The following is a 17,264-nucleotide window of genomic DNA, read 5'->3' on the forward strand; positions in this document are numbered from 1 at the left end:
GAATTATTAATAAATAATATTATTTTCCTGTTATCTACTGGTGAAATCATGTATAGTCGAATGGAAAATGTATACGTTTGATTGGTGTACGCGTCACACAACTCTCATTGCCTAAGGTACTTTGCTAACCATATAATAATAATTATATTATTATATTACTCAATATACGAATAAGATATTACTTTGCTAATAAAATCTACGTTTTCTTTATGCAGTGAAGCCGGCTACAGTTACGACACATATATATATATATAATTACATAAATTAATCTTACTTTGTATATAATAGGCCCAAAACAAAAGGTTGGAGAAGTTTTACACAACAAAAATTAATCGAAAAATAGAGGTAAATAGAAAAAAAAAGAAGGAATATAAAGAACGAATAAAATCGATTAGAAAAAGAAAAACTATATAAGCATGCGCTTATTTTAAAATTAAACATATATCCTATTATACTGAGCAGAAATAAAAAACTTGGAGAAAGTGTGAATGGAAGTTTTAAAACCTTAAGAATTTTTACCACAAAAAATATACAAATGCCCTCAAGCATGACAATATGCCACGAAGCGGAAAAAGTGTTATGCCCCGTGTTCTATTCTTATATGAATAAAAAGGGCTTGTACTGTTTATTGATATATATCAAAGTGTATGATATATATATATATATTTCGCACAATAAAAAATAATTTAATTTAAATTATCCTCAATAATAAATTAATTATGTTTTAAAGAATATAAAAATAATAAAAAATTATTAATTTCGCGTTTCAATTTAATTAAAAAGAAAAAAACTAAACATGTTATATTTATTTAGCCGGCGGCTTATATCTAATTTACATTTCCAATATACAGCTTTTTAATTTTATTTCATGTTATTATTATAACTATTACATATTATATAAATAAATAAAGAACAAATAAAAGATTAGATTAAGACTCAAATAATTTAAGGAAAATGAATAAAAAAAATTGATTTCTCTCTGATAATAACAGAGCAAAATTTAAATTATTTATTTAAAATATGTAGCATAATATTATTTCAGACACAAAAAAAAACGAGTAAATTTTTTTTATAAGTATGATAAAACCCATTCAATTTTATTTTATAAAAAAATTTAACTTTGAACAAATAATGAAAAATAAAGGAAATAATACTTTGATGTTTAATTAAAATTCCGAGTAATTAAAATTTTTCTTTAATGAAATGAATATTATTAAGAAAATTAATAAGAAAAGTGTAACAAATAATAGTATAAATAATAGTTTAACACAAATTTAAAACAAAAAAATGCTGAATGAGTTAAAAAATAAATATTAATTAAAATTAAAAAAAAAATTGAATTTAAATAACGGTAAGTATTTACCTCGTTTCTTACGAATTCATGTGCACAATCCGTTAATTCCAATTCACAATAACAACGGCAAAGTTGATTCAAAATTTCGGTCTTTGGCCTCATGGTGGTTGTTTTCAATGTGTGTATACTACTGAGAAACAGGAAAACAAAATGTATCTTCGAAGACGAGAGTAGACTAAGGCCGATTCTAGGAACGGTCTTGGTTTTGTAGCCACTAAGCTGGTTACCCCCACTACATAAAGTAATAAATAAATTGTAAGATAACACTTATCGCGTGCAGAAAACCGCTTGCACACAATGTATGCGCACTCACGGACACACACGTGTTGATACATGAAAATTAAACGCGCGCGCACGTGTATGTACTCGAGCGTGCGCGTAGGATATACGTTCATAATACTTTTCTTACAATTTTAATTTACAACATTTAATTTACCAAGCGTCTTCACTTCAAATTATATTTTAGTAGTTTAAATCTACATATACATCCTCTGTTCAAAATGATTTGATTAAAAAAAAATTACACTAACAGTAAGAGTTCTCTTCGTTTCACTGAAAAATTGTATATTTAATAATAAAATAAATTTAAATTTTCTTTCATAGCTTGATATTACAGAAACAATTTTAAAAAATCCAAAAGCCTGAACGATTGTTTGCCAAAAGCCGAAACAATTGTTTTGTATCAGCCTCTCTTTTTTCCTGTTTAGCCTCCGGAAATTACCGTTCATATAATACTTCAGAGGATGAATGAGGATGATATGTATGAGTGTAAATGAAGTGTAGTCTTGTACATTCTCAAGGTCAACCATTTGTGAGATGTGTAGTTAATTGAACCCTAACCACCAAAGAACACTGGTATTCACGATCTAATATTCAAATCCGTGTAAAAATAACTGACTTTACTAGGACTTGAACGCTGGAACTCTTGACTTCCAAATCAGCTGATTTGGGAAGACATGTTCACCACTAGACCAACTCGGTGGGTTTAGAGTTCTAAACATGACCTAACCTAAACGTGGAATGAAAATGAAAGTAAAAATTATTTTTATACAATATAAAAATAAGCATTAAAACATTATATTTCAGTTCAATTAGATTTTTAATAAATAATACGTTTAAAAAATACGTAGAATTTTGTTAGACAGCATTTTATTTTCCATTTGATGAACTTCGGGACTTGAATGTCTTTTTTATTTTTTATGGGTGAATTTACGATTCACGCCGCTATATAGTAGTACCTGATAGTACTAGGTACCGCACATAAACTTTATAATGTAATTGAAATAATAAAATTTAAAAGAAAATATACTACAGCTTGTTTTAATAGTAAGTGCCGTTATGTAAATGAAAGTACTGAAGACGAAAAACTTTTTTTTAAATCCCATCACTTTAAAAAAAAAAAAAAAAATAAATTCGACCTATAAAATTTTTATTCTACAATTAGAACTATTTGAACCAACTGATGGAGAAATAAAAACAAGTTCATTTAATAATAATATAAAAAGTGTGTCCACGGATATAATAAAAATCAAGGGTTGCACTTAAAAAATGCAATATTATATCACGGATCTTCGATTCGTGAAAGTCATTATACTAGTTTTATTAAAAAAAGAAAGATATAGTATGAAGTGAATGATATGACTATAAAAAAAATTGGCCGTGAAATTAAAATAATGTACATTTGTTTATTCTATTAAGGCAATAAATTTTAATAATAAATCCATAAGATAACGATCAGTAATTCTTAAAAAAAAATAAATCTAATCTTATAAAACGCAGTGATATCCAAAAAGAAAATGACAATGAAATTGTAAGCCGTACGGTATGAGTTTCGCAGATAACATATTTTCCGCACAAAAAAAAAATGTCTGTAATATAAATAAAAGTGTTTTTAACAAAAAGATACTGATATCTAAAATTCTAAGACAGTACGTTTCTATTATCAAAATCTGTTATTAATTTAATTTTGTAATTTTTTTACTTCACTTTACTTTTTGTCTTGCCTTCGTGTATATATAAAGAATCAATTTTTTCTTCATTTTTCCATTCATACCGAGCCGATGACGAATCTTAGAAACGTAAGTTATTTGTTAACTCGGCAAATTAATTATTACTTTTAATACTATTAAATTACAATAGAATTGAAAATAATCAGCAAAATATTAAACGTTTAAATCATAAAATTCTTTATTTTTCTTTGGAAAAAAAAAGTAGAACATTCTTTATACTTATGTTGAGTGTATGTGTGCGCGCATCTCCTCCCACACCACACACATCGAGCCGAGCGCTGTACGAAATGTTTGTAGGCAAGTGGAGAGAGAACTGATATCAGAAAGTGTCACACCCTTGTAACTGATTGGTAAACTAAGCTAACGAGCCTTTGTATCATTTAACACGGGTTGTTGAACTCCTCAATGTTAATAAATAGCTAACAATTTTTATATTAACATTAGCTTTTTAATTAAAACATTTTTAATATAACATACTGCTTAATAATTAAAAACAGATTAATACGCGTTCACATGAATCTTAAAATTATTAGAAATCATAAAAACGTTTTTTTAACAGACTTAAAAAAAAAAATAACCAGTACTCAGTTCGACGCGTATTTATTTATTTTTATATATTTATAATCCTTATTTTATATGACCAACTGTATTGATTTCGATGATTTTTAATTTTAATATGTAGAAAGTCCTGTAAGTTTTACCAGATAATTTAAATGGAAGATTTTTCAAAAGAGAACTTAGATTATCTACATAGATGATTTGGAAATTGATCTTAATTGTTGTCATCAAAAAGAACACTATAAGTATTGTATTTTTAAAACGAGATGTAAATCTGAAAATTAAAATATTTCACGAGAAAACTAAAAAAAAATTGTTTTAAGAAATTAAGAATAAAGAAAATAATACTTATAAATAAACAAAATACACTTAAAATTGAAATAATATACATATTTAAGAAAACCTATTTCACATTTTGTAGCAACATCTTTAAATTGTTACTTACAATTGCTTTTCTTATTTTTTTATCTCAACGCAGCTTTCTCTCCTTTGCAAAACGGTTTGTTTTAATTTGAGCAATATTTGTTTTAGGCATCCTAGATTTTAAATAAAGAATAAAATAAATTTGAAAAAATATTTTGAATTTAATTTTAAACGAAATCACACTGAAAAGTAAACCAATTTTTTTTTAATTCTTCGTTTATTTACCAGTCTAAATTAAAGTATAGTAACTTTTAAAAGTTGTTTATAATTAGGTACCGACTTCAAAAGTCGAAATTTAGATAAAATATAGGTTTTACTATCCTTCCTTTTTGAATTAATTTTTTTTTTAATTATTCCTTTTACTTCTACTGTTCTAAAAAAAATAACTTTATTTCAAAATCATAGTGAGAAAAAAATTAATTACTAAATTGAATTAATTTGAAGCACCTTTGTTTGTTTAGATGTAGACATTCTAAATATGTTTTACGGTAAAACAAAATCCTAGTAAAAATTGATAAAAAAATGAAAGAAACCCTTAAATAAATTTCAACCGTTAGAAAATAAAAGTAAAATTTAGTAAATGCTTCTACTTTTTGGGTAGGCATACATAGGAGTTGCCCTCCGGGAACTCAAACACTTTAACTAGAAAGAGTAAGGTTATGAGCTACCGTTTTAAAGGACATTGAAAAACAAATCTTTTGACGGGCTATGTGACAACCCTAACGAAAATAGTAATTTAATATTTTTTCCAGATAGATAACATAAATAACCTTTTGTTTCAAAAATCGGCTTCAAAAATAGGAAAATTGAATAAAAATTGTAAGTGAAAAAACTTTTATAGTAAAAATATGAAAAATCTCAGTAGCAAAAGTAAGATTTTGAAATAACTGTGCAAAATTTCCCCGCTGAATTTCTATTGTGTACTGATAATTAAAGTTATAAAAACTAACATTACCGAGATAGGAAGCGCACCAGGTGCCCTTAAATTAATCTTTTTAATCGATTTTATTAAAGGAGATTTACAATTCGCCCCGTACATTTTTTCACGCATAACCAAAAAAAGTAACCAAAAAAAAAAATAATAATAATAATTTTCGAATAAGTATCATTGTTGTAAAAATAAATGTTGTGTTGTTTTAAATAAATTATAAAAACTGCGCCACGCTTTTATTTCTAAATATTTTCATTACTTTTAATTTATTTTTTATTTATTGGTTATTTATATAATTTATTTATTACTTTTCAGTGCATTTTTATGTTTGTTAATGTATTATATTTTTTTGTTTAAAATTCTCAATTTGATTTAATTCTTATTTTTTTTTACTTTTTAGAGGGTTTTTCTAATTTGTTTCCTTTTTTTATTAATTTTAATATTAATATTAGTTAAATAAAAGATTATTTTTAAAAATAATTATTTATATGTAATCAAATATATTTTTGTAACTTTTTTTTAATATTAGTTTATTTTCTTTAGTGTATTTATTTTCTCCGACTTTTCTTTTTTAAATAATAGCTTTTTCAAAATTAATTCTTATATTTTTAAACACTTATCTTTTCAAAAAAAAACCTAATTAATAAAGTTTATCTTAATTTTCAATCTGACATTATTCATCCTTGTAAAAATGATTTTATATTTTTCCTCTTTTCGAATCCGTAATAAATTCAAATAAAAATTATTTAAAACAAAAAATACAAACAAGCAAAATTTTATTTTAAAAATTTTTACGCATTCCTTTATTTAATTCTTTATAGAGGGAATAAATAATTAAAAATGTAGGCTATTTATAAACAGTGTACAAAGTATGTCGTATACAGTTAGACAAATTAAAATGAAATGTAGTAAATGAATCTACTGCGAAATCATATATTTTGATGAGAGTCTACCTCAGTCTCAAGCCCAACTTTTTCTATTTAAAATTATTGAGCAACTAAAACATTTTAAATGAAACGATAGGATTGTGACACACCGTTTTAAAGAGCATTGATAAATAAAAATCTTGGCTTAATAAACTAAAGATTACGACAATCCCTAATAAAAATGATACGGCATTTAATATTTTTCACAGTTATTTTTAAGATTGGATTATAATACACTCCCCCATAACTAAAAAGGTAAGAGGATTTGCTAATTTTAATGTTTTAGTCATTCTTAAGCAGTTATTTAATAGGTATATTATACTACTTTTGAGACAAGCTATCGTAAACATTAAATAACTGAATTTTTGTTCGGAATATCGTAACCATTGTTTTTTTTTTTTTTTACATCAAAACGTTTGCTTTTCAATGCTCTTTGTTTGCGGTTTAGTTACTTTCTCCATGGCTGCTTGGAGGTGTGGTGATCTCATACCAAAAATACATCGTTTTGGTAAGTTTAAATTTCTATGTTTAGCTGTTTTGAAAAGATTAAAACGGATCGTGGACGATCACATTCCGTCTCACTAATTTGGGTTTAGGGAGCAACATGCCCCTGTGGAGCAGGTAAACAGAATTTTTAACGTTATAAATCATGCTCTAGACGAGAAACAGTACTGTTCAGCGGTTTTCCTCGATGTCAGTCAGGCTTTTGACAAGGTTTGGTATGTAGGGTTACTCTATAACCTGAAAAAGGTTTAACCGTATGTTTTCTATGTGGTAATAAAATGTTACCTAGAATACAGTTGCTTTCAAATTAAACATGGAGAGGTTTTGACGGGTTTGTTCCTTATACAATAAGGAGTACCTCAAGGAAACGTTCTCGGACCAATCTTGTACATTCTATTTACGGCAGACTTGCCAATTACGTCAGATACCGCAGTTGCAACGTTTGCTGAGATACTGCAATTCTTGCTGTTCACGAAAATCCGACTACTGTGTCTCGTTTTATTCAAGATTATATCACTTTCCTCGAATCGTGGCTTACATGTTGGAAAATAAAAATAACCGAAACAAAATCAAAGCACGTCACGTTCACCCTTCGTAAGGAACAGTGTCCTCCTGTTTCTACCTTCAATGTTCCGATTTCGAGATTTCAAGAATGTAAATATTTGGGTTTTCACCTTGACCGACGACTTACTTGGGCGAAACATATCACTTCTAAGTGGAAACAGTTTGATCTCAAGTTTAAACACATGTACTGGCTGATAGGACGTTGATCTCGGCTTTCAACAGAAAGTAAATTATTGATTTATAAGTCCGTTTTGAAGCCTGTTTGGACTTAAGGGCTTGAATTGTGGGGTACAGCGTGCAACTCCAGTATTGACATACTTGAAAGCTACCACAAAAACACTGCGGAAAATGCTCAACATATCTTGGTACATAAGTAATAAATAGCCTTATATATAATGATCTTAAGTTGCGAACCGTTCGGCAGGAAATCTCTCTGGTCAGCCTACGGTATCAAAATCGTTTGGATCGGCACCCTAATTATTTGGCGATAAATTGATTAGAAATACGATCAGTGATTTTTCAAGTTTGCTAAGATACAATATTCTTGGTTTGCCTTATCGTTTCAATTAGGTGACTTTATGATCTGCCGTACGGAGTGCTCTTCTATTTCATTATTAAGTCACAAGCCGCTGGATCTGTGGCAACTTAATGTTAGTTCAAATACATCTTACTTACTTATTGTTCAACTATCTTGTACTTTGTTAAAACACTATACAGATAAGGGTAAGATAGTAAAATAAATAAGAAAATAAATAAATTGCCTACATTAGTCGTACTATATATTCGTATATGCTGACTGTGAAAATGTAAAGTAATTTAATTCTTTTAACTATTTTTTATTTTATTTTTTCTATTAACCTACACAATTATATATCATTACACATATATTTTCTATCAAAAAATAAAAAATAAATAAATTTTAAACCTGAAAAATACAATTTAAACTTGAATATACACTTTTGTGAAATGTATAAAACAATTTAAAAGTATATATCTTATTAACTGCCTAATATTTTTTTTCTATCATTATCCTCGACAATTTTAGTGTTTTTCAATTACAATTTTCCCAATTATTTTCCAATTATAGTTAGTACGTCAGGGAACTCTTTTATGTATATAAAAATGGATTAAAAAAAAATTGTTTGTTTGTTTAATAAGGTAAACAATAAAATGTATATAGTAATTAAACCTAACCATTAATGAAAAAAGAAAAAAATATTGTATATGATTACTGTTACACAATAGTTATTATTACTGCGAAAAGAAAATTGTTGAAACCATTACTTATATCATACATCGTTTCAGAATTAGTACAATTTAGTAATGCTATTCATTGGTTACCATATAATATTTTTTCTTGCAAAAACTAAAATTTAATTTTTTTTTTTTTTTATTTACCAATTCATCTGTAACAAAATAATGATTATTTTTTTATTACTGTAAAATTGAACAAAAGAACAGTAATGTTCTTTACAGTAAAATAAATACGAGATCTTCATACAATGTGATGACGCCAATGTCGAAAAACTAGTTAAAAAAAAATTATTTTCTTCAATTTGAAGGCAAATTTAGTAATAGAATAAAAGTCTTATAATTTCTATTTATTTCTTCGAACAATTTATGAGTTTACAATATTGAGAATAAATAAAAATGTGTAAAACAAAACATGATAAAACTTAAAAACACGAATTAAATTTATTATTTCAAACACCGATACAAATAAGATTAAAATAAATAGATTTTGTTGTTAGCAACAATAAAAAAAATATCACTTTAAACTTTTTATTTTACAAGAAAAATTCTGACGTGGACACTACTTAACTTCCTTGTTCGCCTATTAAATTACTTATACACAATTTTTTAAAATGAAAAGTACGTAAAATTTTATTTCATTAGTAAGTTCTGATATATATACATATATTTTTTAATTGTAATTATTGAATTATTATTTATCGTAAAAGATTTCTACAATCACAAGTTAACAATTATTAAAAAATCAATATATTTAAATTAAAAAAAAAGGAAAAGTCTAATTCGAACCGTTGTGCCCTCCCCTTGTAAGATCCAAATATTTCATTAATTAAAATTTCATTTGACTCTTCTGGAACCAAGGAAATCAAGTACTACTTATGACATATCGTTGAAAAGCTCTCAATGAGAGCTTATTGCAATTTAGAAAAGGTCAAAAATTCAAATTGTTTTAGATTTTGGGCTTTTTTGGACACTTTTGGTTCACTTGATTGAAATAAAAAGGGAAGGTGCACAACTAGTTGTTATTACAACAGTCCAAAGTCCAAAATTTCAACGTTCTACAGCAAATAGTTTTTAAGTTATGCGAGAAACATACGTACGTTCGTACAGACGTCACGCCGAAACTGGTCAAAATGGATTCAGGGATGGTCAAAATGGATAGATATTTCCGTTGAAATCTGAAAACCGAAATTTTTCGCGATCACAATATTTCCTTCACTTCATATAAGGAATTAAAAATGAAAAAGAGAACAAGTGAGCGAGGTGTGGTAAAAAAGAGCCAAAATATGTACCGAGTATTAATTAAAAGAAAACAATATTGAAAATGAAATTAATTGAAAAGTGACTGGATAATAAAATTCAAGACAATTCTCAATTTTTTATTATTTAATAATACAGATTGTATCACGAAGTTCTCCTGGGACTTTCATAACCTATTCTACTCATGAAAATAAAGGAAAAAGTTCATATATCCTAAAATACTTCATCTGCGAGTTACGGCTAGTAAAATATTTCAATCGGAATTTAGCTACCTCTGTGAAAGGAGATGGTACTGAAATTTTTAGGGCGATAATTAAGGAGCAGAATTAGTTTTTTATTATGATTTTTGTTCTGCAAAATCATTTAAAATAGGTGTCAGAACCGTATCTGCAGTAGTTTTTGAGAAATATGAGGGGGGGGGGGGTAAAAACCAATAAATTGGGGTAAAACGTCCTGGTTTTTTTTTTAATGTTTGAAGTTCAATAAATAACTTTGTTAAATGGGTAATAAATACATAAATCTTTAAACAAAACTTGTACAAAATTTAATTCTGAAAAAAATGCTGTAAGATAAGTTGAATAAAACAAAGTTAGAATTTTATTTAGAAACAGTATACTACTATATTTGTCGGAAAAAGTACTTATCTAATGCAAACAAAAAACAAATTCTCTTTTAGTGATAAGAAAAATTTGTAAAAAAAAAATTGTAGATGTTCTTGTAGCACTGAGACGCAAAGTATACTTCAAGCACGATGACGTACCTACCCACTCCTCAAGTGCCGCTTCCACACACATAAATCATTTCCCCGAGAAATGGGTCGGTCGTCCAGGTCACATTCCTGGCCACCAAAATCTCCTGACCTAACACCTTTAGATTTTTGTGTCTGGGAAGGAATGAAAGATATTGTATACAAAACAATACATTCTCGTGAGGAATTAATCGTCTGCATTATGGATAGGGCTGAGCAACTTAAGTACATCCCTGAAAAACTAAGAACAATAAAAACAGTACAGAAGCGTGCCACGAAATTTGTTGAAAAATGGCGGGCTCATTTTGGAATATTTGTTATAAACTGATTCGTATAATGCACTTTGGTCTAGTGTAATATTTCTGAATAAAAATCGAATTTTTAAACATTTATTTCTTTTATTCAATTTATCTTACACCATTTTGTTCAGAATTAAATTCTATACAAGTTTTTTTTATAAGTTTTATGTGTTTATTACCCATTTAACAAATTATTTTATGTCAAACAAAAAAAAACAGGGTTTTTAACTCAATTTATTGGTTTTCACTCCAGATTTCCCGAAAACGACTGCAGATATGGTTCTGGGATCTATATTTTTTTTTCAGCTGGGCCCTTAATTAACGTCCTAAAAATTTTAGTACGACCTCATTTTACCGAGGTAGGTGATAACCGAGCGAAATACTCCACTAGCCGTAATTCACAAACGAAGCATTATAGGACATATATATACATGAAGTTTTTTCCATTATTTTCACGAGTACAATAGATTATGAAAGTCCCGGAAGAACTTCGTCGTACAGTCTGTATAATGAAAAAAAAATGATTAAGCTTCCAAATTATGGGCTTTATTATACCCATTTATATTACTCTGCAATTCAAATGAACCGCAATGATATCGTAATCTATTATTTACACCATGTTATTATTTTTCTATTTATATGAAAAACAATAGAATTTAGTATAGCGTTTGAAAAGCAATAGCTAATGAAGACTAATTACGTAACAATTCATCTCTCATATAACAAAGTAACAATTTTGACCTTGAATTTAATAGAAAAGAATATAGGAAAAATAATAAAATATGAAAATAACTACGTTTCAAGAAGAAATCAATGTTTTACATTTCTAATAAGCGAAGAATGAAATAAATTACATTATTTAATTAAAGTAATGCACGTATTTTAAATTATTTAACATATATTTTGTTAAGTATTATGTTTAACTTCTATTTACGTTAAGTTAAATTCCTAAATAATTATGAATACTAAAAAATTCTCCTAAGTTAAATTTTTAAATAAAAAAAAAAAATTAACACGCTCCGAACTCCATCATTTAATATTAATCAATACATCTAAAAAAAATTAATCTACATATTGTTAATCAAAAATGAAAAAAAACCTACGTTTCGTTTAACAGTTACATAAATATTTGCTCAAATAATTTTCATTAACGCTTTAAAATTGTAAATTATTATTTATTTAGTATCTTCATATTAATATTTTCACCTTATTAATACTATTTCATCTACTTATATTTTAAATAATTTTAATGGACTATCATCACATCTATTACTTTCCCAATGAATACCAAGAAAAAATGTATTTATTCACTACAATAACAAAATTAGTGCAGAATTTTCGTCATTCATTTAAAGTGTTGAAAAATCTAAGGACAGAAAAAGTGTTCAATTATTTTTTTTTGTCTTCAGTCATTTGACTGGATGATGCAGCTCTCCAAATTTCCCTATCTAGTGCTAATCGTTTCATTTCGGTATACTCCGTACATCCTACATCCCTAACAATTTGTTTTACATATTCCAAAAGTTGCCTGCCTGCACAATTTTTTCCTTCTACTTGTCCTTCCAATATTAAAGCAACTATTCCAGGTTGCCTTAATATGTAACCTATAAGTTTGTCTCTTCTTTTAACTATATTTTTCTAAATGCTTCTTTCTACATCGATTTGCCGCAGCACTTCTTCATTTGTCACTTTATCCACCCATCTGATTTTTAAAAAAATTTAATCAAAGTAATGAAATATTACAATAGTACAATCCTGCTTAAACAATAACAATTAAGTAAAATTACACAACAATGTAGTTTAGGTACAAGATAAAAAGTAGGCTACGTGTTGTCGATTGCTACAACTTTAGATGAGTTATTGTAGTTCCAGAATGATTGTTTTAGGGGGAATTATCAGAGAATAAAAATGCCTTAAAATTATGTGCATTATTCAAAAATGTTATAAAAATTGGGGGTTTCCATTTATTTTTAAATTTAGTTGCTGCTGAACTGGAAAAATGGATGTTTCAAACATACCAATAAGTTATTTTTTAAGGCATTTAGAAATGGAATGAATGGTGAAAATGGAGAAATTTTAAAAAGGTTTAAAAGCTTTTAAAAGCGATTCGTTTCAATCGTATGAATCAAAACATGAACAGTATTAAATATATTTATTTCAAACACCGATACAAGTAAAATTAAAATTAAATTATATAAATTTGCCAAACCGTTATCTGATTGCAAAATCAATGATAAAATAAAGTGTACGATTCAAGAAGTGTAAGTAATAGTTGATCCTTGTAAAAATAATGTTGTTCACTAAATATATATGATTACTACGGTGTATCAGAATAAAGAAGTCACTTCTAGGACCTAGTATCACCATTGTATGGAAACGTTTTTCAAGTTCAAATGCACAATATACTCGGTTGATTCAAAAAGAACTTCACAAATTTAAAAGTATATAACAATTTATTGAGGTTAAGATCTCATAATTTTTGAGATCGGTTGAGATCTCATTTCATAGCAAAACACATCAAGTTTTGACTCAAGTAATTTAATTACCGAATTCGGCCATCAATGCTGTGAACAGTATTGTTAAAATGGATACGTTTACTGGTGCGGAACGAGCTCGCTGTGTGTTTTAGATTCACGATTTGCAATCAGCAACTGAAGTCAACGTAACTTTCATAGAGAGTACGGTAGGGAGCCTCCTTGTAGTTGTACGATTTACTCTTGGTACCAAACCTTCGTTGAAACAGGTTGTGGTTCTTCTAGATAAAACGGCCGTTCTTTTTCCAGGAGGCAACCGTAATTGGTATTGTTTATCTGGACATACTTCAAAATTTTATTAGACGATGAAGGACGCCATTACCATCAATTCTACGGGACATCACCTCACCACCACAAGTCCGAGATTTTCTTGAAACTCAATTCCCAGGTCGGTGGATTGGTCGTGAAGTTCCAACTGCATGGCCAACTCGCTCCCCAGATTTAACCTCGGTAGATTTTTTCTTGTGCGATTTCATTGAAAATCGGATTACGTTCCACCTTTGCCTGCTAATCTTGTTGAGCTAATACTTCGAATTGATACTCCAGCTGCAGAGGTAACACCCGACTTGCTGTTACAATCTGGAATGAAATCGACTTCAGGGGGGATATATGTAACATTACAAATGGAAATCATATCGAACCAAACTGAATGTTGGGTGACAAACTTGATGTGTTTTTCTGTGAAATGAGAACTCAACCGAATCTGTAAGTTATCTCAATGAATTTTTATATGCTTTTAAGGTTGTGAAATCCTTTTTGAATCACAAGGATACAACATTCCTTGAAGAAAACAAACGGAATCTATCTCCTACTCATTTCCGCTGGCAAAACCTAGCACGAGATCTTTTTCTTTAGAATGTTTCAGCGGTCTCATAAGAGACGTTTTATTATGTCTAATGATCTATAATCATTTGGTTTTGATTAATTACCTAGAAAAAAATACAACCCTTTTTACCTAATGGATAAAAGAAAAAGGTAATTAAATTGTACTAAAGAAAGTAAATCGTTCTTTATGAGGTCGATATAAATAAATATTATCTCAGAGATAAAAATAATCTTTTTTGTTGATTAGTAAAAACATACCTGCCCGTTATGTTGATATATTAGGATTGTACTGCTACTTCCCAATATGCAAAACTATTTTCTGCCAATAATAAATCGCTAATAATTTTATACATATATATAGAGATTTAACTTTTCAACAGTTAAACCTAGAAAAATAAACCTCAGCAAATATGCCAACCTCAAAGCGATCTATTTTTTTGGATCAGGCCACGCACCAAATTTCCAAATCCAAATGGAGGGATAAGAATAAAATTTAGGTATAGGATTATGACACATTTTAAAGAGCAATTAAAATAAAAAAAATTGACGTAAAAATATCGGGCTACTGCAATCCTAACCAAAACGGCATTCAATATTTTTTTCAGCTAGTTTTTAAATTGGTCTACAGTACGTACCAAATATTGTGGTTTCTTACCATAAAGTAGTAGATCGTTTTGAAGTATTAGTTAAAATTCCATTTTAACGGATAAAAAGTTGAATATAAGTGTGTGTTCCTATATTTTATTAATACTGTATATGTTAATACATTAAAGAAATTTAATTATGTATATATATAATTTTAAGTACGAAAAACAAAACAAAAATATCACAGATATTTCTATATTACTCAAAATAATAATAAATAACTTGATATTATAAGTACATAATAACTTTTGTTTTATAGTAATTTACCTTTTGTAACCTTTTTTCCACAGTAAACATTTTTTTTCTATTTTCTTTTTTTTTAATTCAATGGAAACTTCCAATGGTGATTGCAAAATTATACGAAATAACCGTAATCTTTTATTTTATTATATAAATATATATCATTAATTTATTAATTATTTATTTATTTAATGATGTTATAATCATTTATAGGCATAAAATAATTAATTTTCTATTTACCTATTTATTTTGTTTTTAATCAAAAATTTGAAATTAAAAGTAATTCTGCAAATTACTCTCTAGTAAGAAAAAAATATACTTAGACTAGTGTTAGAAAACTTAAAAAAAAATTTGTCAAAAATGTAAAAAAATAGGAGGAAAATACTATATTTTGAATAAATATTATTTTGTTCTCGAATTATCAGTAGAGTAACAATAATATTGAAAAAAATACGTAGCAACATGTTTCCTTGACTCATATTTATAGTCAAAAAAAAAAAAAAAAATCAGCTGCATGTAGTCCTAACAAGAATAGTTAAATAAGAAAAAAGTCTTATTCAGATAACAATTAAATTTTTTCTTTCACTAAATGGAAGTAAAAAAAAAAAAATTCTTATATATATAAATAATTGAAAAGTAATTGAATAGAGTTGTTAAAAAGTTACATAATTTCCTGTTAATCTTTAATACGTAAATAAATTCCTTAAACGTTTATTGGTAAACAAACATAAAAATTATGTCGATAAATATTACAAGATAAACAAATCGAATGAATTAAAATTTCTCGTCTATCATTTATTTCCTACCAGCTGATTAGTTATTTAAAAAAAAAAGATCTAGAATTTTATGTTAGGTTTAACATACTTAATATTAAATAGACAACGATATTATATATAGGGAAATTAATAATAATTTCAGTTCTGCTGGCTGATGTGTTTATGTGGCCGCTGATATAAACAGTATAGAAAACAATCTATATTTTGGTTTATCGTCAAAAAGAAGTTGATTGCAATTGAAAAATTTATTTATTAAAAGTAAATAAATAAGTTTTATTACTAAAATAGAGTTCAAACACTAATACTCGCGTTATATAATGACTTAAAATTTTAATTTTTTTTTATAACAATGATAAAAATTCGAGGCTAATAAATTCACCATTATGTAAGCCAACATTAATTCAGTATCATAAAGAAATTACTCTTCTTCATGAAATTTAACCCACTCAATTTAATGTAGGGAAAAGAATGATAAAAGAGTGTTTTATTATTATCTGCTTATCTTTTCTCAACATGCATGAAAGATTAGCGGATTTTTTCACCGTGGACTAACAGTCTTCCAGTTACTTAATTGTAGCCGTTCTCCGTGGCGCGAGTGGTAGCGTCTCGGCTTTTCACCCGGAGGTCCCGGGTTCGAATCCCGGTCAGGCATGACATTTTTCACACACGCTACAAATCATTCATCTCATCCTCTGTACAGTAATGCTTAACTGCGGCCCCGGAGGTTAAACAGAAAAAAAAAACTTACTTAATTGTACACCCACCACCGGGTTGGTCTAGTGGTGAACGCGTCTTCCCAAATCAGCTGATTTGGAAGTCGAGAGTTCCAGCGTTCAAGTCCTAGTAAAGCCAGCTATTTTTACACGGACTTGAATACTAGATCGTGGATACCGGTGTTCTTTGGTGGTTGGGTTTCAATTAACCACACATCTCAGGTACAATCGAACTGATAATGTACAAGACTACACTTCAGTCACTCATACATATGATCCTCATTCATCCTCTGAAGTATTATCTAAACGGTAGTTACCGGAGGCTAAACAGGAAAAAGAAAGAAAAGTTACTTAATTGTAATATACAAATATAATACACAGAATGTCCCACGAAGAAATGGAAAAAAACTTTCAAAACAAGTTCTACTGGTGAAAATAATGAAAAAATTTCATATAAACATAGGTCTGGAAACGTTTTATTCGAGCTACAGCTACAAAAGATTTCGACCGGATTACAGCTCTTCTAATAAAAAATCCCTTTCAGCACACCGAAAGGCGGAGGTAGATTTCACCGGTACTTAGTAGGGATAAAAAAGATTTCCACCTTAATGTTAAGAAAACCTTCAAATTTACTCAATACGACAATAGTTGCATCTTACAATTCGAGCAATATTTTGATCATCCATTGCCGGAAGGGTTGGTCA

The 17,264-nt window shown here is 27.9% G+C and overlaps 1 protein-coding gene across 7 annotated transcripts in view; it reads right to left on the minus strand.

The window, feature by feature from the left end:
* Hex-A (Hexokinase A) overlaps nt 1–17,264 on the minus strand; it is a 315,316-nt gene that overhangs the window by 129,982 nt on the left and 168,070 nt on the right. The window contains exon 1 of one of the 7 annotated variants that reach the window (XM_075366026.1): nt 1,364–1,540. The exons of the other annotated variants lie outside the window; for them this stretch is intronic. Coding sequence (XP_075222141.1) covers nt 1,364–1,456 — 93 coding nt within the window. The 5' untranslated portion in view covers nt 1,457–1,540. Of the gene's footprint in view, nt 1–1,363; nt 1,541–17,264 lie in introns of those variants that run through there. 7 annotated transcript variants of the gene reach the window in all.

Source organism: Lycorma delicatula, chromosome 5 (genome assembly GCF_047948215.1).
Source record: "Lycorma delicatula isolate Av1 chromosome 5, ASM4794821v1, whole genome shotgun sequence".
Lineage (NCBI taxonomy): Eukaryota > Metazoa > Arthropoda > Insecta > Hemiptera > Fulgoridae > Lycorma > Lycorma delicatula.